At 51.4% G+C, this 21,827-nt stretch overlaps 1 protein-coding gene across 9 annotated transcripts in view; it reads left to right on the top strand.

Moving 5' to 3' along the window:
- Positions 1–20,699, top strand: part of clec16a (C-type lectin domain containing 16A) — a 33,637-nt gene extending 12,938 nt beyond the window's left edge. For 3 of the 9 annotated variants that reach the window (XM_048991262.1, XM_048991260.1, XM_048991264.1), the window contains 14 exons: positions 2,988–3,216; positions 6,276–6,399; positions 7,465–7,565; positions 8,193–8,312; positions 8,459–8,568; positions 9,530–9,574; positions 10,600–10,650; positions 10,875–11,003; positions 11,150–11,270; positions 13,259–13,410; positions 13,618–13,822; positions 14,394–14,555; positions 15,393–15,542; positions 18,605–20,699. In XM_048991262.1, coding sequence (XP_048847219.1) covers positions 2,988–3,216; positions 6,276–6,399; positions 7,465–7,565; positions 8,193–8,312; positions 8,459–8,568; positions 9,530–9,574; positions 10,600–10,650; positions 10,875–11,003; positions 11,150–11,270; positions 13,259–13,410; positions 13,618–13,822; positions 14,394–14,555; positions 15,393–15,542; positions 18,605–19,038 — 2,133 coding nt within the window. In that variant the 3' untranslated portion in view covers positions 19,039–20,699. Of the gene's footprint in view, positions 1–2,987; positions 3,217–6,275; positions 6,400–7,464; positions 7,566–8,192; positions 8,313–8,458; positions 8,569–9,529; positions 9,575–10,599; positions 10,651–10,874; positions 11,004–11,149; positions 11,271–13,258; positions 13,411–13,617; positions 13,823–14,393; positions 14,556–15,392; positions 15,543–17,904; positions 18,011–18,604 lie in introns of all 9 variants that reach the window. The other 6 variants (XM_048991265.1, XM_048991263.1, XM_048991268.1 and 3 more) reach the window with 4 other exon arrangements.
- The last annotated feature ends 1,128 nt before the right edge of the window (positions 20,700–21,827 follow it).

Raw genomic sequence — 21,827 nt, 5'->3', positions numbered from 1 at the left:
AATTGCCCTTAGGTGTGCATGTGTGAGTGAATGGTGTGTGAGTGTGCCCTGTGATGGGCTGGCCCCCCATCCTGGGTTGTTCCCTGCCTCGTGCTCATTGCTTCCGGGATAGGCTCCGAACCCCCCGCGACCCAGTAGGATAAGCGGTTTGGAAAATGGATGGATGTATGTGCATGTGATTTTCATCATCATTTGTATCAGCTGTTTGGTTCCCTTTTACCGTGTGATTGGGCCCCTATCTCACAGGAACCTTCTCCAGACTGCGAGCACGGTGTGTGCTGCAGGTGCCGAATTGCGGACTTATTTATCTGCCTCCTTAGCGCTGTTGCCACGGTACCGTCGGGCAGCCATCTCGCAGTTGCACCTACGCACCTGACGTGGTGAAAACAGGAAGAAGCTCCACGCCGTCACGCACCTGTAGCACCCGCATGCTGCTCCTCATGCATTATTGTTTTTTTTTTTTTTTTTTTCCTGCGTCACACATATTTCAGTTAGTGCAGCCAAAGGACATATATTTGTTTCAGACCCCGGGGGGGAGGGGATTCTGATAACGCAAGTGTCACAGGCATGTTCAGAGCCGGGCTGCTGACTCGTCACATGGCCCTTTTCTGCAGAAGTTCTGCTGTAAAACTATTTTAAGAGATTTCTCAAAAAAAAAACAGAGCAGCTGCCGTGTTGACAAGGAAATGTGTCAAAGTTCATGAGAACTTAACAGTCCCACGAAATGGCTTTGTGGGTGTTTTCGCTGCACAGCCGAATGTTTGTCTGCTTGGGCCCAGAGTGTCCCTGTCCTGTTCGTCAGGCTCTGATTTTCTTGCAGTCCAACGGCCGCCGTCTTCAGTCCCGCAATGGCGGCTTGCAGCCATGAGTGAATTGCCGGTGCGAATTTTGCACAGCTCTGAATCTGCCTCGCCTGGGTTAATAATGGACTCCTTGCCTAAGAGACCGTTTCTACTATTCCCACCAGGTTCCTTCAGAATCGGAGGCGAGACAGTTGTGCACAGGTCCCTCTCGATGATGATATCCACGAGGGCCCACCTAGCTGAGCACCAGCAGTGGTTATCACATGGTGTCGCTTATCGCCGTGGTGATGGTGGCCGGCAGGTGTGGGCCGAGGCACCGGATGAGTTGGGGAGTACGGGGCACGCGGAAAGTGAAATATTTTTAGCGAGAATCACTCAGAGGCTTCAACCACCCGTCTGGTCGAATGGAAATTGTGTCTCTTGAGTGGAAGTTGGGGTTAATGTCTTTCTCTCTTTGACTGGCCAAAGACAGAGTTGCTAAAAATTTAAGGTCTTTTGAAACCTGCACTTGTCGAGCGCTGGTCACTCGTATGTGCAGGCAATATGCTTCATTATCATTATCGTAATCGTTCTTAATAACCATATCCGGGCAGAGTCATTCATTACTGCAGCGTGGTAGATTAAGGACAATGCTCCTGTTCATATATGCAGGCTAGTCTGTTAGAAAGGTCTTCCTTTGAAATTCAGCTGTGCCCGGCTACAATTAAGTGTTTTATGAAGAATTGGGAACAGGAAGTGTTTCTCCTGTCGTCTAGGAGAAGTTCCCTCTGGTGTTTGGTACTTCAGCATTTTATGAAGTTTTTAGAGTCGCCAGATCATCTGGAATTTCTGTGTAATCCTGCACAGATCAAGAACTGTGACGTCACAGGGGTCGATCAGACAGCGTGCAGCATGTTCTTTGGAGATTGCCGTTCATATTTATGAACTTGGGGCATTTCCCTAATCGGGCGTGAGGAATAAAGAACAAAAATCTTTGGATTAAAATTTGCAGCAACAGGATAACATGCAGGAAGGGCTTTTGTAGAAGTGGTTTTCCCTTAAATGTGTTGCATTTTATTCATGTTAGTCTGTGATTTATAAATGTTAGCATACACCTTCCTGCCACTCTATTACAGCAAAGCCTTGGGAATGTAAAACTCAACGCAAGCTAGTCAGCTGCTGAAGTTTCGTGGTGTTTGATTATGTAGTATGAGGCGCTAATTCAGTGTGAGTTCCATCCTCTGTGGGCTGTTGCGGATTTTTTTTTCAGTCTGTGACCAGCCATTTTTCCCTGCCGTCATGCACACACAAGCCGCTCGTATTGCGCTGGGCAGCGACACATCGACACGATGGAAGAAGAATCTCAGCCCCCTAGGATATAAGGGATTGTTGTCAGTGTCGCATGGCTGGCCCACCGTTTGAGTCGGGCCTTTTATAGCTGCATGAGCTGGACAGATGCATACAGCGGTAGCAGTTTTTCTTTTCTTTTTTTTTCCTTTTTCGTTTTTGAGAAGCGCTTCACCACATCTCTACTCAGAATGTTTGTCATTGATCTAGAGAGATGCTATCAGCAGTGGTGACGAAACTGCAGCACATGGTTACCTGTATGTAACCTCGAAGTGCTAACCAAATACGCTCAGTAATCCTCCGGCATGTCGAAGGCAGTGCATTTCCCCCCCCACCCCTTGTAGCTTTGTTGACTGTTGTTCACCTTAAGAGAGGGTCTTGACGTAAAGTGACTGTTAACTCGTTCTTGCCGCTGAACACTCTCTCGTCAGTAGCGGCAGTCGACCTGCACGCATGGCCAACCCTCCTCCAAAGTATTTTTCACGCTGCTTTGGCATTCTTGAGGATGAATGTGACCCAAATGGTTTTCTTGTGCCAAGACTGTTCTCAGACTTGTAGAGCACAGAGTAGGAATGCACTTGGTATAGGGAAGTGCTACGTCGTCCCGCACAACCCAGCTGTGAATTCAGAGTAAACTGGACCGAGGGCAGGTCCATGCCAGAGCCTGTGCAGGAGGGTCCCACACCCGAGACAGCAGCTCACCATCTCTTGCTGAGTCACCATCTCATGCCCGTATGATTCAGATTTCAAATGATGGTCCACAGTCCCCGGGCCAGATTGGGTGTTTTATGCTAACAAAGTTGCAACTTTGTAACGGAGCCGAGTTTTAATTCTCATCTTTGCTTGCCTTGTGCCCAGTCAAATGCAAGCGTCCGGCGCTTCACTAAACCTGCGGAAAGTTTGGAGCGCTCTCTGGAGATCAACCGGCAGCGAGGCCGCAAGAGGGCGCCGAAGAGGCCCAACTACAAGAACGTGGGCGAGGAAGACGAGGAGGAGAAGGAACCCGAGGAAGGCTCGGACAACCCCGAGAAGGCTAAAGGTACAGAGGCTAGCTTGAAGGGCGGCAAGACGAGTGGGGACATGGAAGGTGAGTGCCTTGTGTCCAGGATTCTGTCCCATTTGTTTGCCTTGGGGGAGGGAGGGGCATTGGGGTGCCTCGGATCACTAAGCTGGATGCCGTTAATGAAGCACGGCCCTGAATCGGGATATGCTGGTCTTTTGTATTGATGTTGTGGTGGTGGGTGGACTTGGGGGTACCAGCTTGTGAGGATGATGCAACGGCAGCCAGAGGCTAACAGTCTCATGGCCAGAGGTTACATACAGGCTGTGGGGCCCTTTGGCCTGCAGTTCACTGTAGTCTCATTCTTGAGTCAGCGGAGTAGAAAATCTGTTCTGCTCTGAGGATCTTCAGGCTCAAGTCTGCATCAGCCCACGTCACCCGGCAACCAGTCGCCAACCCCCTAGTTACAGGGCAGAGGTGATGCCGGTTATAGTGTAGAGAAGCAAAGAGACACACGGGGTAAATCTGGAGGTGTCCAACGGCAAGCTAAAGGAAGGGCTGCTCACATGATGAAGGTACCTGAGAAGGATTTATGGGTCAGATACATCAGTGTAGCTTAAGTCTCTTCTGGTATGTAGCTTTCTAGGGTGTCAAACCTGGAAGCCTCACCTTCTGGCCAGGTAACATTGGTGCATTTTAGCACTTGAGAGTCAAGCGTAAACCTGAGCCTATGACTCATTTTATGCCCATCAGTAACACAACTTGCTGGTTAAGTGTGGTAGTTGGCCGTGCTCCAGCCTACTGTATTCCAGCCTGGTTTGTGGTTCCAGGCCCCGCCCCCGGCTTCATTTCATTGGCTCTCTGCCCGCTGATGCCAGTGCCCTGGTCCGTGTCCATTCCATGTTTCTTGTCTGTTTAGCAGTCACTCGCTTTTCCTCTCCGAGCATGCGATCATTTGTGCTGGTCAGTCCGCCATCACAGTCCTCGACCTGTTTACATTCATGCCGACCTGTGGGCTGTCGTGCCAAAGTCTGAAAACAAACACAGAGAAAAGGAAGCTGAACTGGGTTTGCAGCGCCAGCATCCTCCTGTTTGTGATGGAAAAAGTCTGAAAGTCCAAATCCGGAATGGAAGTATAATCAGGTAGAAGCCAGGGAGCATGAGAAAGGTTTGAGGCTCTGAGGTCATTTGTTACTTTTGTGTATTTGCGAAGGAAACATTACCCTTTAATAACGGAAGAATGTCCTTCAGCAGCTGCAGCCATAGCCATCGTGGGGTAAAGTTTCTATCTCATTAGCTGACTTTCTTAAGGATAGTTATTAAGGACATGTTTCTTGAGGTTTCTCATTTTTTTTACCCAACACTTAAGCGCTGCATTGAGAGTCAGTAATCCAATCGGATGTTAACTGGTGATGTTAATAAAAATACTGCGGCAGATTTCTGTTGTCGACATTCATTGAATAATGGACTCCAGGGCATTAAGCAGGCCGCCGTTTCTTGGAAGACTCTGCGGTAACATGCGGGTTTTCCTTTGACCCCAACAGTTTGGGGTCGTCAGTGCTTTTTGGACCGGGGCGCAAAAATATTTGCTTGACAGACATATTGACTTTACTCCAAATATTGCAGATGGGTTGTATAATGCCGAATTGTCCTGCCCCATACAGTGTGTGCAGTACACCACCAAAACGAGTGAGCATCATGTTTCTGTTTCCAGGGTAATATTTCCGACCGCGAGAGACTTGTAGACTCAGGAATAAAAACCATGTGACCCAGGGTGTCACGGGGTGAATTTTATTCTGCTGTACGGGGACTTTCCAGGTATTACAATTAAACAAAGCTGTTGTTTTGATGCTCCAGACAAAAGGAAAAAAAAAACAAAACAAAAGGAAAACTCCAAAACTTAATTCCGTGTCTAGCCTCTCGTTGCTCGCCTGCTCTCTCACCAATTTTGGGCTGGCTTACAGCCAACCACACACAAAACACATCCATCTATGCATGCTCTGCTTTATATTCCACCCTACTGGGGATGGGTGGGGCCTAATGGGCGGCGGACAGAGCCTAACATTCTTTGAGACACTGTAGCCCGAGCTCTTTATATGTCTGTCTTAAAAAGGGATCTCTCTGTCAAACGAAGTGACCAGAATAAGTAGTCAAAGCTTTGATCCCTTTAAGCAACCCTAGGCTGAATTGTCGCTATAAATCTGTTTCGCCACCAGGTGGCACCGCGAAGTTTGCGGCTTAGGCGATCCGCAGCAGGCAGCAAAACAGATGTCTTAGTTTCTCTCTATATCTGAAGGACGTCGGGTTTAAAATCTTAACAGCCTCATTTTCTTTTTCCAGTGTCCAGCACGCTGGCTCCTGCTTAGTTCGGGCTACAGCGTCACTTGGAGTAGAGCTGTAACAGGCCCTTTCTTTCGATATCGTTGTTATATGTGTAGAAGGGAACAAAAGCAGTGTGTTGCATAGTTGTATTTCAGCCCCATGGCCTTGTCTGTTTGCAGAAACGAAAGTAATGTCAAGGAATCGGTGAGCTTGAATGATACCTTATGGGCTGTTTAGAGACGGATATTTACAGAGGTTTGTGCCAGCATTTAAAGATGTCCAGCTGGCCCCTTTCAGGGTCCTTACAGAGACCCATTTAAAGGGGCCAGGTGGACTGATCCGGCCAGATCTTCTGTATTCCGTGGTCCTGAAAGCGCTTCTTTAAAAATAACGTTGTGTAAGATGTTCCTTTTATGATTTCAGAATTTTTTAGCTCGCCTCACCGCACCAGTAAATGAACAGCTCAAGTAATCCGGATGAATGAATGTAAACTGACATGTTTTATTGTAACATTATCATAAGGCAAACGTTGCTCCTGTTGACCCACCTCCCGAATATCCCGGCCTGTCCCCGGGCCTTTGTTAGTGAACTAAATCACACCATAAATCCGATTATGATGGCGTCCCTGTGATTTGCTTTTGCGCCCGTTATCCTTGGTGCCTTGGCCCCACGGCGACGGCGATCCCACGGGATGCCAGAAACCACGGTTACGGTCGCGCTCGGTTACACGGGATGTGCGGTGGAAAACGACGTCCACCTGGAGGGTCCCTTAAGAGCCGCTGCCGACCCCTGTGTCCCCCCCCCCCCCCCCCCCCCCCGCACAGAGATCGAGATGGTGGTGATGGAGAAGTGCAAGGTGTCCGAGCCTTCAGCGCCGACGGAGCAGAATATCACGGACGAGGAGAAGACCGCGGCAGCTGCGGCGGGCACCGGTGGTCAGCGGAGCAGGTGGGTGGAGGAGCGCTGGGTGCTTGGCAGGTGCCGGGGGGGCTCAAGGGCATCTGGGCCCTCCCACCAAATCTAACCCCTAATAGGAATTGAGCTTCTGGTCTAAAAGAGGATTTGGCCCCCAGTCTATCAGAGTAGCATATCAGCCCCTTGGGGAGACATGAGAGTCATTTACAGAAGCAGTTTTCAGTTTTAATTGTTCCTTTATTTGGAAGGAGGCTACTTCCCGGTAGCTCATTCAAAATGCACGCCTAGGGCCAGTTTGACGACATTCACTAATTAAGGGGATTGCGTTAAATATTGATCGCGGTTTTGGCTTCACTTTGGGGGAGTTTTTTTATCGCAGCTTTGTTCTCTGAAGCATCCTAGACGCTGCATCCTTTGGCCTATTTAAGTAAGAAGCGTCAGCCTTTAATATTGTGTTTTATTTGTTTTCCATCCATCCATCCGTTTTCCAAAACGCTTATGCTTCCGGGTCGCGGGGGCTCCGGAGTCTATCCCACTAGGCTTTCTTTGTTTTGAGTCGATTGTCTTGTTGTGTTGCTCGATCAGCAGCATGCAGATTCCGTGCAGCTTTTGTCCATGTGACTCGCCGTCGTCAGTTTGTGGCGTCATGGTCGACCGCTCGCTCGGCCCGCTTAGCTGCTGCGTTGGGTCAGTGCCACTTCACGCTTTTGGGGCGAAGTTTTATTTGAATATTCACACCGGCTCGCGGTGATGACGAGGGTAAGTCATTCAGAATTACTGGCGACATCTCGCTTTCTACAAGGGCCTTCCAGGGTGGTTTTCTAGAGGACTGACGGCGTGTCCAGGCACTGTGATGCTGCTGCCTGCGATTTAGCTGAAAGTCTCGTTATGATGTCACGAGGAAGTTTTGTGTTTTTTTAAAAAAAAGTTCTGGGGGGTCTTCTGAGTAATCCTGTGACTCTTTCAAGTAAATATATCTCCCTGTGTTTGTTCCACCCACAGGTGTCAGATGTCTCTGTTGACAAAAGGAAATTGTCGCGTCACGCTTGGGCTTCTCTCCGCGATCGCAGTACTCAACCTGTCTGTCTTTCATCTCAGGCCCTTCCTGGACATGGTGTACAACGCACTGGATTGTGCAACAGATGATTACTACGCCCTCTTTGTGCTCTGTCTGCTGTACGCCATGTCTCACAGCAAAGGTGAATTCAGTGGTGGGGCTCGGGTGAAGTGTCCCGCAGGGGGCGCCATCAAAGGGGGCCGGCTGGCTGTGAGTGGTAGCTTAGGGTCACCATCGTCACCTGTGCCAGGGAAGGGGAGTGAAATAAACCGAAAAAAAATACTTAAAAGGGATGGTTACAGACAAACAGAACAAGAGCTAATGCTAGTGAAGATTTTGCAGCAGATTTTTTTTTTTCCACTCTTTATATCGGCAGTGACAGGAGTTTAAAATAAACAACAACTGGCAGCTTCAGTAACTTCCCAATATGCGGAAATGCTCCGAGTGAAAACACAAATATAGAGGCTGCTGTGTAGCGAGGTTTTCATCATACTGGGGGGGTGACGTGTGCTTCCAAGTTCATACCGTCCTGAAATTCTCTCCAGTTTGCATGCGGGGGCCCTCATTGTTCAAGAAGCCTGTTCTGTCCTGTCACTAAGTAAGGTGTGTGTGGGGGGGGGGGGGTGCTATCATAATGAAAGTGAAAGCATTTTGTGCTGTTCTTGGCTGGGAAGACTGGTGTTCATTCACACGCACGGGGACTTGGAAAGGGAGTGGGACGAGTTTTCGCTTTGAGGTGAAGCGTGTCTCACGGCCGCTCCTCCGGCAGGTATCGACCCGCAGCTTCTGCAGAAGATCCAGCTGCCCGTGCAGGACCAGGAGAGGAGCTGCTACAGCCAGGTGCTTGTGGAAAGGCTCATCATGGTGATGAGTCAGGCCGCTCAGCCCGGTAGGCATCCCCCCCCCCCCTCCCCCATATTGTAGGCGTGTTCCACTTTTGGAACCTGGAGTAAAATTCTAAGGCTGGCTTGTTCATTGTGACATCACGTCTGGCTGCTGTGGCCAACCCCGCCCCCCCCCCCCCCGCCACCACAGACGGCAAGGTACGTCTGGCAACGCTGGAGCTGACCTGCCTACTGCTGAAGCGCTCCGTCGTGTCCATGTCCAGCTGCATCATGAAGGACGTCCATCTGGCCTGTCTGGAGGTAATCAGTGAGAATGACCCTGGGGTCTCCCAAAAAAGGGAGCCTCATGCCAGGACCTGTCCACTGCACTTCCAGACAGTGGAATTGGCTGTGCTATAATCACAGACCATCCTGTCACCATGACAACGAGGAGTCACAGTTGTCTGACTGTGACTCGCCTCAGGAATCATTCGCTGGGTGTGTTTTTCAGAAAGGTCCTGGCTTCAGTAAATTGACCTTTTTATACTTTTGTTCATGCGAGGGAGGGACCTTCTTGTCTCTGGAAATCTTATTACTTTTTGTTAGTTTAGGATGTTCTAGGAACTGTTTCTAGGAATGATACTTGTTTCTCTTCATGAATTTTGGGGGGGGGGGGGGGGTGGTGGAGGAGAGAAACCAGCATTAAGTGGATGAGGAAACGCCCAGTAACTGAGACCCGAGCTGACTTTCCGGGATGTGCACCCTGGCCTTTCAGTTTTAACTTTCCAGCTCAAGACTTCTGTTGTTGCTGAGATAATAGCCTATACCATTTGCAGTGGAATACAAGCTGGCCCTGTTGTGCGGCCTGTAGTCAGTCATAGTTCACCGTGCCAGTCATTGTTTATCCGCAGCAGCTGATTCTGGGAAACGGCGAGGATCCAGTCACGTAGAAAGCATGTAGTAGATAAATTAACCTCAACATGAATATCCGGTCTTGAGAGGCTGGTAAGGCAAGACGTTACTTCAGAGGAGAGCGAGGTGGTGGAACAGCTTACCATTTCCTCCTGGATATCTAGATTGCATTTGGATGCGTTTAAAGTCACCTAATTCCATATTAATACCCCGTTATCTCATTGTTTACATTTTTCAGGGATGTTCTACTCGTTAAGAAGGCATTCTGTGGGGTCACTTTCGTTTGCTGGTATCCTTGGCTCACATCAGCGCCAGGTTACATTCCGGTTCTGTCTGGTTTCATTAGTTGAAGCTGTTCTCTGTCCTCCAGGGCGCCAAAGAGGAGAGTCTTCATCTGCTGAGAAGATTTTACAAGGCAAGCGTCCCCCCCCAACCCCCTCCATCGGCACCCATTTTTACATGCTCGGGTAAAAGGTCATGGGTTCAAATCCCTTTGGCTAGCAGAGCAGTGGTTTCAACAGTGGGTCCATCTGTAGGACTGCTGGAAGCTGGCTCACCCAGGTCTCGGACCCCAGACTTTACTGTCCCCTGTATATATGTACGTGTTTCCATGTCACGGAGAGCAGAACATCCAGTTTCCCAGCGGAAATGGATAAAGTACGACTGTTTTGTCCAACCGTGCATTGCCAGGAAGTTTAAGCTGAATTGGCATGAAATTTGATTCAACGATTTACGTAGGTATTTATTGTATGTAAACAGTGTCTATGTTAAACAATGGTCTGTTTATTCAGTGTGACAGTGTGCTGTCGTTAGCTACACACTCCCAGCAGCGTCACTTAATCAGCGATCAGCCGATTGTAAGCGCGCACACACACACACACACAGTGACTCCTCCCCGCTCTTCCTCGGAAATGCTCCGTCACTCTAACAGACAGGGAACTCCTCGCTGATGTAGTCATGCTGCCACCTCAGGTTTCCTCCACCGCTTCGGAGAATCCAGCTCAGATCAGACTCCGCCCCGCAAGGCTGGACCTTTCGGCACTGGGCCCCACTCTGCTCTGTAGCCTTTGTTCACCGTCGAAATGCTTTTTTTTTTCCTCACATAGCCCATCTCGCTGTCCTTTTTTAAGACGCACATGCACATATGTATGTGAGAGTGAAGCTTGGGGTCCAGGCGTAGGGTCAGCATTTTAATTTGGAGCCCCTGAAGGGTTTTTGGGCTTAAGGGACTTGCTCAAGGGCTCAGAGGAGACATGGGTACTGATCATGAGATTCGAACCCACAACCTGATGACAGGCACAGAGGCCTGACCCGCCAAACCTCACACCGCCCCCCATCAAGGCTTTTAGGGACAGATGTAGGACAGCAGTAGGCTGTAGGCCCCCCCCCTCGCACAAACACTGCGTGACAGCACACCCCCCCCCCCCTCTCTCTTTCCAGGGGGAGGAAATGTTCCTGGACATGTTTGAGGATGAGTACAGAAGCATGACGGTAAGACGTGACCCCCCTCCCACTCTCTCTTGCTAAGCCCCCCCTGTCCAGTTGCTTCCTTGAATAGGAACGCTTCAGTGAGACACGTAACCGTAACTTTCAGGCTTCCTGGTACTTGAGTAATGCTGCCATGCATTTCCTGTAACCACACTAATCCCAGACTAATCTCAGGCTAATCCCAGGATGGCCAGAGACCTGTTACAAGTGCGTGTGTGTACCTACAGAGCAAGCCCCTCAACGTAGAATACCTGATGATGGATGCCTCTATATTGCTGCCCCCTACTGGCACCCCGTTGACGGGAATCGACTTCGTCAAGCGCCTGCCGTGTGGAGACGTGGAGCGGACGCGGAGGGTGGGTCCTGTTTGTGGGGGTGGTTGACATGGGCTTGTTTCGCGCTGGGATTATTGGAGATGCGACGCTTCCTCCTCCCTGTCTATCCAGCCAACGGCGAGGCGATGTGGACTTCTGCATGACCCGCCGTCTTTCTCCTCACGCAGGCCATCCGCGTCTTCTTCATGCTGCGCTCGCTCTCGCTCCAGCTGCGGGGGGAGCCAGAGACACAACTGCCCCTCACACGTCCAGAGGACCTCATCAAGATGGACGACGTGCTGGATCTCAGTGAGTCACACACGCATCACGGCCTTGTTTCCTGTCATTTCTTCAAAAGCCCTCCGAGGGTTATTTAAAAATTTTCTGACTCATCTTTTCTTGACACGGCCGGCAGCTGTAGCTGCGGGGGCCTGAGGGGGGCGCCTTTCCTGTGTGCACCAGGCGCTTTACTGTAATGCCGTGGGACGACGCCAACGCACACGCCAAGGCCCCGTGGGTCACACGGCCACCTTTGCCACTTCCTGTCCCCCACCCATGCTGCACCACCCACGACTGATGTACCCTTTAAATGTGGCCTGTTTGTCTGACACCCCAAATATCTCCATCTGGCTTTGACCCTCCCAGCCTCAAGTGAGGGGGGGGGGTCACTCTCTGTCTGTCAGCCCCCACAGACAGCTGCCTGCCGTCATTACTGCTGCTTTCTGGAAAACTCATGTATCACGCATTACACGTCATTTTTCTTATTGAAATGAGCAGAACGCTGACATGACGAACATGAGCATTAATCCCAATCTGGATTAGACAGAATACCCAGTCTTGTGGCTTTTTGCTTTTGAACACCTACTACGTGTAAATTCTGGATTTGGTCTGTGGTTGTTTGCGGTGGAATTCCTGTTTAGGACCCCGTACGAACACAGGCACACGCATGTAAATAGTGTGCAAGCACACGCATCCTCCGCTGTTTCTGTAAAGGTGTCAGCTCTGACTGTGATGCTCTCTCTGTCGGTGCGTGCTGTGAGAGGGGGCAAACATGGGAGCACTGGGAATGTCGCAAGTTTCTTTAGAAGGTGTGGGTGGGTGGGGTGAAAAACGGGGGAAACTAATAATACAAATAATAGTTCAGACAGAATAAGCAGGTGTTTCTTATCACAGTACGTGTGTGTGTGTGTGTGTGTGGTGGCGTGGGGGGGGGGGCTGAAATTTGAGTGTCACCATGGCAACAGAGTAGCTCCGGATGCCGGAGGTCTAGTCCGTGATGGGGCTGGCTTCACCTGTGAGCAGCATCTATTTTTACATGCTCAGGAAGTACCCCGACCCCCCCCCCCCCCCCCCCCCCATGCGTCTGGGTCTGAAGCTGTTGATTTTTGGAACCAGGCTGGCGGGACGTGGAGCTGGAAGCAGGCTAAGGGTGAGAGACAGTCACCCGGCGGTCGTTAGGGCAGGTCCTCTGCTATAAAAACAGACAAATAAAACAAAAAAAAAGAGTGAAATGCGTACTTCTGGCCGCCGCTTGCAGGTGCGTGCATGTGTGCATGCATGCGTGCTCTGCAGACGCTCATGTCCTCGGCCCTGCTTTCTCCGCTGACTCATTAACGTCATCATCGCCACACCTCTGTAACGCAGACATGAGCTTCTGTGCCCTGTGAATTTCAGCGAAGCGCAGTTTCCAGCGAAGCCCGTGGAGGGAGGGGGGGGGCCACAGTGCTGCTCCGTGGGGCAAAGCCTGCAGCGACCTCCAGTCAGCTCTCGGAACATCACCTGCTTGGCGGACGGTGACTCAGAGGATTTCCCGCCGTGCTGTCGGTTATAGCCCGGCACCAGAACCGCGCGTGCTTCTGAAACGCTCTATGCCCAGTGTCAGACAGAGGCCACGCTGGTCTCCTTGCTGTCAGACGCCTTCGCTCATTGCTAGGGTCCCTGGTGTGGGTGATACCACTTCGTAGACAGCGGGGGAGCTCGTTTGGGTGAGGCGGTGGCACATTATTGCGATTCCAGATTAGATAAGGTGCGATTTATCCTCCATCTAGTTAGATAATGTTCGGAAGAGTATATGCCGTAACCGGGTGATGGTCTTATTTTGTCTGAAGATCTGACACCATCTTCCTGCACCTTCTTTCCTTGTAAGTTTTTGTGTCACACATCTATAGATTTGTTCTGATCTCAGTGCATGTGCGTCGCAGCCAGCCCACCCACCCCGCCCTACATTGACGCTATTCTCTCCTGCCCCACCCCTACTCCGCCCATCGCCCCACCCAATGTCCCGCCCCAACATGCAGACAATAGTGACCTCATCGCTTGCATGGTAGTAACGAAGGACGGTGGACAGGCTCAGCGCTTCCTGGCTGTTGACGTGTACCAGATGAGCCTGGTGGAACCAGACAGCAAGCGCCTCGGCTGGGGCGTCGTCAAGTTTGCGGGCCTGCTCCAGGTACTGGGCTCCGCCCCTGCCAGGCCCGGGTGGGTGGGCTCTTTAAATCAGCTTCCGAGGTTTTACACCATGCCATACCAATTTTAACTTAAAAAAAATGTATTATAGGTGTGTGTGTGTGTGTGTCTGTTTTCCACATCTTTGTCTGCTCTACTCTGAAGTGAATGACATCTTCCATGACGCCGTGGATATGTGCCCCGCCCGCAGGACATGCAGGTCTCCGGCGTTGAGGACGACAGCAGAGCCCTGAACATCACTATCCACAAGCCCACGTCCAACCCTCATGCTAAGCCGTTCCCCATCCTGCAGGCCAGTTTCGTGTTTGCCGACCACATCCGCTGCATCATAGCCAAGCAGCGGCTGGCCAAGGGCCGCATCCAGGCCCGGCGCATGAAGATGCAACGGATAGCCGGTGAGTCTCCCTCCAAGCAGTCCATAACAAACGAGGGGTCTCAGTGAGCAAGTTTTTACTGAATGAGTCCTTTGACTATGACTGTCATTCTGTCTGACCAAGAGGCTCTTTACCGAACGAGTCCTTTAACTGCAACTGTCATCTGGTCTGAGTGAGCGAGTCTTTACTGAATGAATCCTTTGACTGTGACTGCCCTCTAGTCAGAGTGAATGAGTCTTTTGACTATGACAGCTTCTGGCCTGAGTAAGTGAATCTTTATTGAATGAATCCTTTGACTGTGACTGCCCTCTAGTCTCAGTGAATGAGTCTTTTGACTATGACAGCTTCTGGCCTGAGTAAGTGAATCTTTATTGAATGAATCCTTTGACTGTGACTGCCATCCAGTCCAAGCAACTGAATCTTCAGCGAAAGAGTCCTTTGATTGTGGCTGCCTACAATCTGAGTAAGCAAGTCTTTACTGAATGAGTCCTTTGACTGATTGCCATCCAGTCTGAGCAAGCGAGTCGTTACCGAACAAGTTCTTTGACTGTGAATGCAATATGGTCTGAGTGGGTGAATCTTTACGCCCCAGCTCTCCTGGACCTGCCCATCCAGCCAGCCTCAGAAGCTGTGCTGGGCTTCAGCCAGACGTCAGCCCAGCAGCTGCCCTTCCGCTTCTACGACCAGTCCAGGCGTGGCCTGTGCGAGCCCACCGGCGCGCGCTCCGTCTTCACCTCCGTTGACAAGGTTCCAGGTAAACGAGGTGATTCAGCAGTGACTCCCCAGTCGTTAGGCAGGAGTTCACTTTGACTGTCAACAAGTAAGGTGGGGAAAAAAGCACTAAAAGCGGTTTTATTCTGAATCAGCTGAGCTGAAAATTGGACCAGAGCCCTTATTGGACCAGAACCATTATCCTCCTACTGTTGGGAGTCTGTCCCACCTGGGGACAATCCATCACTTTTTGAAAAATTTTAGTTCACATAGAAAAAAGCATGCCTTGTGCTTCCCCAGTGTCTGATGGTTTTCTGTTTCTCTGGACCAGCTGGACCCCGTTCTGCTGGCCAGTCACTGCAGGTGACATCTCTCCAGTGTGATCCCTAACTGAAGATGTGTAGTCCTCCCTGGTTCTGTGTAGGGGGTTCCAGAGCACTGGAATTCCTGTTTAGGACCCCGTGCAGTAACCCGTCAGCTGCCTTTGTTTTCCTCTCTCTTCAGTTCTGTTAGCGTGCTGACAGCTCTGTGCCACAGGTGGCGCTGTGGCGCACAGTCATGTTGCGGCAGGGGAGTCCTTGGGGGAGCAGGGGGGGAGTGCTTTGACTAATCTGCAAGTTTCGGTTACATGCGCGGGATTTCCTTGCGCGCAACGTCCTCAGGCAGGTTCTGAGAAGCCCCTTGGAGCGCTGCCATCGGTGAATGTAGGCCGGCTACCGTCCTCTGTGGCCACGCTGGCGGGGTGAGGTGTCGCGCTCGGAGGCCTGCTAATGGCGGGGCTGGTGTGGGGATAGTGCTGGCTGCCTCCGCAGCAGCACAAGGACGGAAGGAATGTTCTAGAGTCATTCTCTGTACTGATCTCTATCTCTGTGTCTTGCAGGCTTTGCGGTAGCCCACTGCGCTGGGCCTGCGGGCCCCTCCCCCCTGTCGTCACCGTCCCCACCCTCCAGTGGCAGCACAGGTCGCTGTGATTCAGTCACTGCCAGCACTGCCTCCGGCTCTGCCCAGTCGGCCACCCAGAGCCCCTCAGGTAACGCTGTCTGGGAGGAGCAGCAGTGACCCTGCCCCATTTGAAAGCCCACTGGCCGTGAGTGTAGTCAGATTGCTGCATGCTTCCGTGTGGCACATGCACCGTGCCAGGCCTTGCTGCCTGGCTTTGGAGGATGTTTTTGTTTTATTCCAAAACCTTCACACCCTGCCCCCCTACCCACCCAATGTAAACATTTCACAGTTGTGCGTCCGCATGTCTGCAGCTGTGTTTCTGCGTGCCCAGGCAGCCTAAATATCCGTGCGTCGGACTGCTTGCGTGCCGGTGCTTTCTCAGTCGGGCCACACACACGTTTCCAAAGCTCTTCCAGATGCTCCCATCACCCAGCTGTCCTCAGTACGTTTTAACGTTGCGGTGATATTTTTTCAGGGGGCTCTTTGCTGACGTCGACCGTCTCTCTATCTCACCTGCGGACCGATTCTTGCCCGTCTGCTTGTCTCACGGTTCTCCTCTTACTTTCATTTTGCTCGAAACACAAACTCTTTTTTTCCCCCAGGAAAGGCGCACGACTGACAACGTCTGGCTCTGTGGTTCTCGGTGCCTCTTTAGGTCTCCGCTAACTCCGTCTGATGTGGACTGGTGTTTATCTTACGAATTTCCATTTGACGGCAAAGACGTGATCCCTTTATGAAGTGGCAGTCTTACTCTGTCGTAAGTGGGATGGGGGCTTGACTGGACCTTGCCCACACATAGCATCGGACTCTGGGCCCGTGGTCCGATTAACTAACCTCCAAAGCTCCAGGCTCCTTTTGAAGTGCTGAGGAATCAGTTTTAAACTTCTGGGGGGGTTTTTTTGTCTAAGGAGGCTTTGCCAGGAAATCTCCAGCCCCCCCATATCGCATGGTGACTGGAGTCCAAATCCCGCCGGATCCTAAACGGTGGCAGGATGGCAGGCCGCGGCGATCCCCTGTGTCAGAGCAGGGCATGCATGACCAGAGGAAGGATCCGAAAGTGACCTGGACTAAGAGTGGATGTTAAGGGGGTCAGTGGGGCTAGCAGCCCTGGGTCATCTTAGCACCCTACTGAGCATTCTGCGTTTTCAGGTCTCAGATGGGGGGGAGAGTCAGGTGACATGCCGCATATCCTCCCACTTTAAACACAACGAGGAGGTAAGAAAATGTAAGAAGCCCTCTGATTGCAGTGATACACGGGGTGTGAACGATGGGGTTTGGGCAGGAATCCACACAGTCAGGATGGCAAAAAAATAGCTGATCAGGTCCCACACTAATGAGCCAAGTGAACATTAAGCAGGAGAGGTATTGGGACAGCTCTGGGTACTCAGGGACTTGTCGTGCAGAGTGACCCAGAGATTGTTCAGCTAGCATCACCCAGACTGTGTCACTCAAGATAAGCTTTGTTTCTTTATCTGTTTTTAACTGTTTTAATGTTTTTCTTTCCGCGAAATCAAACTTTCTGTGAGCAGCAGACCAGGCTCATAATTAACACACAATACCAGGAATGAGGGACAGGCATCCTTCGTTCCACAGAACTGAGTAAGAATGTGTGTGAGTAATCATGCTCACTACAGTAGCTATGGTGACAAGCCCCTCGGTCAGGGCTGTGATTTCCTTTGATTTCCTATGATGCTTGTTCCGCATAGGAACTGAATTGTTTCTCGCGGAATGTCCTTCTCCAGGCATAGCACGATACTACGAATGTGTATTTCGACCAAGATCATTTAATACACCTAAGAACATAATGTTACCGCTAAAGGGACGCCGTCACTTTAAATAGTGGCATCGAAAATACAGTCTGTTTATGTGACAATTGTGAAAATCCCCTTGCCTAACCAAGTGCGGGTTATTGATTGTTACTGTGGTTGCCCCAGTAACAGTCAGCCACAGAGCAAGTCCCATGATGCACCTGCCCTCTGCCTTCCTGTCTGCTTTCATTCGCTTCAGCACATCCCACGGCATTGCTGATATCAAAAGGACCGCTTACACCCCCCTGGGCAGTCCAAGCCGCAGCAGTCTCCTCCGCAGGGCCTGCTGTTTCATTTTGGCCATTTGATACTTTTAGAAACCTTTTGTTTCCCCTTTTCCACTTCCCATTTCCAGTTAAGAGACGCACTTAACATTTCTCTCACTCATAAAACCTCTTTTTTAAGGCATCCTGTACTTCTTCTGGAGTGATCAGTGATGATGCATGAATTGGCCTTCATTTCTCAACCCCCCCCACCCCCCCCCCCCCCACCCCCCCCCCCCACCCAGAACACACACGATCCCGGTCTGTGCTTGCTCTCTGTTTTGTGCCTGCCTGCCTGCCCACAGATCTCCCCTATCCGTCCTCCATCTGTGTGCCACTGTTCAGCCTGCCCTGTGTTCTCTGCTCTGTCTTCCTCTAGTCAGGTCTGGCAGGAAGGGACGGCGGAGGGTGTTTAGTCTGTCTGAGGCCGGACACGGCGGACACTGGGTTTAGAGCTGCGTGTGGGCGTGGCCTCACCCTCCCAGGCAGGTCTCCATGTTCCGCAAAATCGGGTGCTATCAAGGGAGGACTGGTGGGGGACAGAGGGCCTGCCTTTTTACTGTGTTTGTTGCCCCACCCCCGCACTCTTTCCATAGTGAGTGAAGTGAGCATTATGCAGGAAACGTATTGGAACAACCCTGGGCACTCAGATTCACCATCCAGAGTATTGAGTGTTGGGTCAACTCCCAACGCCCCAGCCACATTACTCAGAACAAGTCTTGGGGGGGGGGGGGGGTTGAGTCTCGAGTGTCACTTCCTGAACGTGAGGTATACCTGGGGCCGTCGTGATGCAGTTTGGAATGCAGCAATCGGTGGGGGGGGCACATTTCTGAGCTTCTTTGTCCCGCCCTCCTCTTCCCTCTTTTTTTTTTGCCCGGTTTCTCTGCACTGTTCTCACTGTCTGTTGTCGGTTTGACTTTCTCTCTTAGTGCTTCCATGGTGTCATTAACTAAAGATTTCAAATCAGTCCAAACTCCACCGGGAATTAGCAGTTATCTATAGTGATTACTGTATTCTTTATTGTACAAATGAGAGTCCTTTCTGATTGGTGAATTAATATTCAGCGTTGGTTATTTTAGCAGATGATGCCTCGTTCTTGGACCAAACCAACTACTGCCCCCCTGGTGAGGCGGAGCCTATGGAGACACCGGGCTCCACATCTCAGCAACAGGCCACGCCCCCAATACTGGCACCCAGCCTGACCCCGGCGCCCCAGCCCACCATCTCCCTGTTCCTGGACAATGGTTCTGACTCCCTGAGCGTGGAGTCCCTGACACTGCTGCCTCCAGCTGACCCCCCCAGCCTGCGCTGCTTGGGTAACCCCCCTGAGGTACGTGGGGGGGGGCTGCCCCACCCTGAAGAGGTGGTAGAGGAGGAGGAGGAGGAGGCAAAGGAGGATGTAGAGAAGGAGGAGGAGGATGAGGATGAGAAGGATGAGGAGGGCGATGCACCACAGACTTCTCCAGCATCACCTCCACCTGTTATGGACAGCGCACCACCAGCAGAGGATTAGGAGGCCACAGAAGACCTTCTGCACAGTGAGCTCTGAGAACAGACCAGCCAGCATGGGGGTGGGGTTAACTGTGACCACACCCCTCTCTCAGTGATTGGCTGCCTTTCCTCTCTCCCTCCCTCTGTCACTCATACGTGTGCTTTGCTGTGGAGCGTGCTTTGTGTGTGTGTGTGTGTGTGTGTGTGTGTGTGTGTGTGTGTGTGTGTGTGTGTGTGTTGCTGTTTTTTTTTTTTCTATCTGGACATTGACGTGCTGACCTGTTAAGAGACAAAGGTCCAATACAAATAGTCAAAGCACAGCTGACTTAATGAATTCCCTTCAGTCTGGCTTGGTGCTGTTTTGTACTTTTTGGGTGTGTGTGTGTGTGTGTGTGTGTGTGTGTGTGTGTGTGTGTGTGTGTGTGTGTGTGTGTGTGTGTGTGTGTGTGTGTGTGTGTGTGTGTGTGTGTGTGTGTGTGTAGGCCGTTGCTGCAGTGCCTGAGCACTGCTCCTCTCTAGCGTGTTACCAGTCAAACACTGATGAATGTGATGCCGTCTTAATGCAGGTATTAAGTCCTTTCGAGCCGCACTGAAGCTCGGGTTTCCGGCACAGATTTCTGAGAGATGCATCTCCCAGGCTGGCACTGTGCCCAGGCTGTTCCCCGCCTGCTGGCCTCTGCTTCCTAGTACAGGCTGACTGTGAGCCAGTGCTTAGTGGAAGATGAATTGACCTCTTTCTCTTCACTGGATAATTTTTTTTTCTGCTAACTGTAGAGGGCTCCTGTCCGTAGGATGTACCTTCTGTCGGAATCGCGTCACCCTGACGGAGGACACCATGTGCTCCTGGTATCACCTGACCTTTAGCTCTCTGCCTGTTCCATTCGCATCTGCACTGGGTTCTCTTTTATTTCCCTGCTCTTATTGCTCGTCCACACTCTGTCTGTGCCCGTCTGTCCCCTTTCGGGGGTCTGTCCGCCATCCCCACCACCGCCTTATTTTCTCGTCCTTTCTGCCCCCTCCCTCCAACATTATTTTACGATCATTTCCATTCCCTGAATTTCCAACTATCGGAATTACACAACAGCACCAGCCGGACCTCCTGGGTCGATGCATCGCTGGCTGACATGTGGTGCCGACCACCGGCAGGATTGTGGGATTGAACAGGCACCCCTGACATGGGTGTGGTCCTCCCCACTGGGGACTCCCCCAATCAGTGTGATATCAGAGAAGGGGTGTCCCCTGAGAGATGGTGATCCTGACACGAAACCTGGGCAGCGCGTGAGTTCTCGACCTGCCGAAAATGGGAGATGACAAGAGCAGGATCCACCTGAGGGGACGTGCTCGGGGGGGGGAGTGCCATCTCCGCTGCTCCTCCTCCACCGGATTTCCCGGGAGATGGGATGCCTGAAATTCCTCACCCAGGTTCAGTTTACGAGCGGTCGATCGCAGGAACGAGAGAGGCAAAAATGATAGCAATAGTGTGCGTTACCCTCAACCTGCACCAGACTGTCGAACTGTGGGAATGTACATAGTTTCGCCACGACGGAAACGCGTGTAAAATTGGACAAGGCTGCATGTGTTTACGTCCTGTACAAATCCATCTGCTTCTGATATGTTGTCATGCACAAGTTACTGATGGAAGTTGTTAATAAATTGCAATAAATGATTGTACTCTGGGCTTCACTTCCGGGTCTCTCTCTCTTCCTGTCACCTCTCGTGTGGGGGGTGCCGTGCCGGACGGAAGATCGGAGGTTCCGGTTCTTTTTGGGCTGCCGCCCTTCAAGTCAACCTCTGACCTCGCTTAACCCTTCCAGCCATTGGATGTCTTTTCTCTGACGTTGTGTGACGTGTGCGGTTCACGACCTTAAACGTAATGACGTGGTCGGCGTTCTGTGGTCGGAGGGACTTGACTCACTTCTGAAACCTGGTTGGGAGGGGCATTCTGCTGGCCGTCTGCGATGCTCGCAGCTGTGATCCCTAATCATGGGTGGGGTCAGTGAGGTTACTCGCACTGTTTGGCTGGTGAGACCCCCCCCCCAGGAGTTGTGGTTTCCAGATGGCACCCTTAAGCTGCTGACAACTGTACTAGGAAACTACTTCTGAACGTGTTGCTTCCTTCTATTGCTATAATTTCTGCTTTTTCAGAAGAATGTCGCTCTGGTCCAAGTACGAGTCAAGAAGCGTCTGCTGATATGGGGTGCGCATGCACAGATAGCGTCCTGCGATGCCTGACATCCGGAACGTCCTCTCCCCGCTGACCTTATGACACCACGTGTTCCAGCCAAAATGAGTGTGTTTTCTGAGGTCGTGTGCCGTGGTTCTTTATCTCAGCCGGGATCATGGCAAAATGACGGAACCAGAGGGGCTCATGCTGCCTGGGGCTTCGAGGAAGGGTGGCAAGCGGGTACAGGTGGGCATCGAGGGGCTTTGTCAACCACAACGTCAGACTTGAACCACGTGTGCCCTACCCACCCCCTCCTCTTCTGGATTGAATGACAGGATGACATTGCTATGGAAACTCTTAAGTGTGGTGATGGTGGTTGTGGTCTCTGTCTCATGGTGTGTTTTTGGGGGGGCACAGTCGCCTAACCCCGGCCTTCCTGGTAATCATCTGAGCCGCTCAAGGTGTGACTCAGTTACTCTGTCTGCCCTGTCGCCTGCTGATATTTTCTTTGAAAGCCTACCCTTCCATGAACTGTACCAGTGTTCCACGAGGAGGATGTGGTTATGCTCAGTAACTTCATTCAGTTTCTGCTGTAAACTTTTGTTGACACCAGTCTCCAGTTCTTAATGACATTGGTAATTGAATTT

Source organism: Brienomyrus brachyistius, chromosome 22 (genome assembly GCF_023856365.1).
Source record: "Brienomyrus brachyistius isolate T26 chromosome 22, BBRACH_0.4, whole genome shotgun sequence".
NCBI lineage: Eukaryota > Metazoa > Chordata > Actinopteri > Osteoglossiformes > Mormyridae > Brienomyrus > Brienomyrus brachyistius.
Note: the sequence above shows the minus strand (reverse complement) of the source record. Positions and strands in the feature narration are given on the sequence as shown.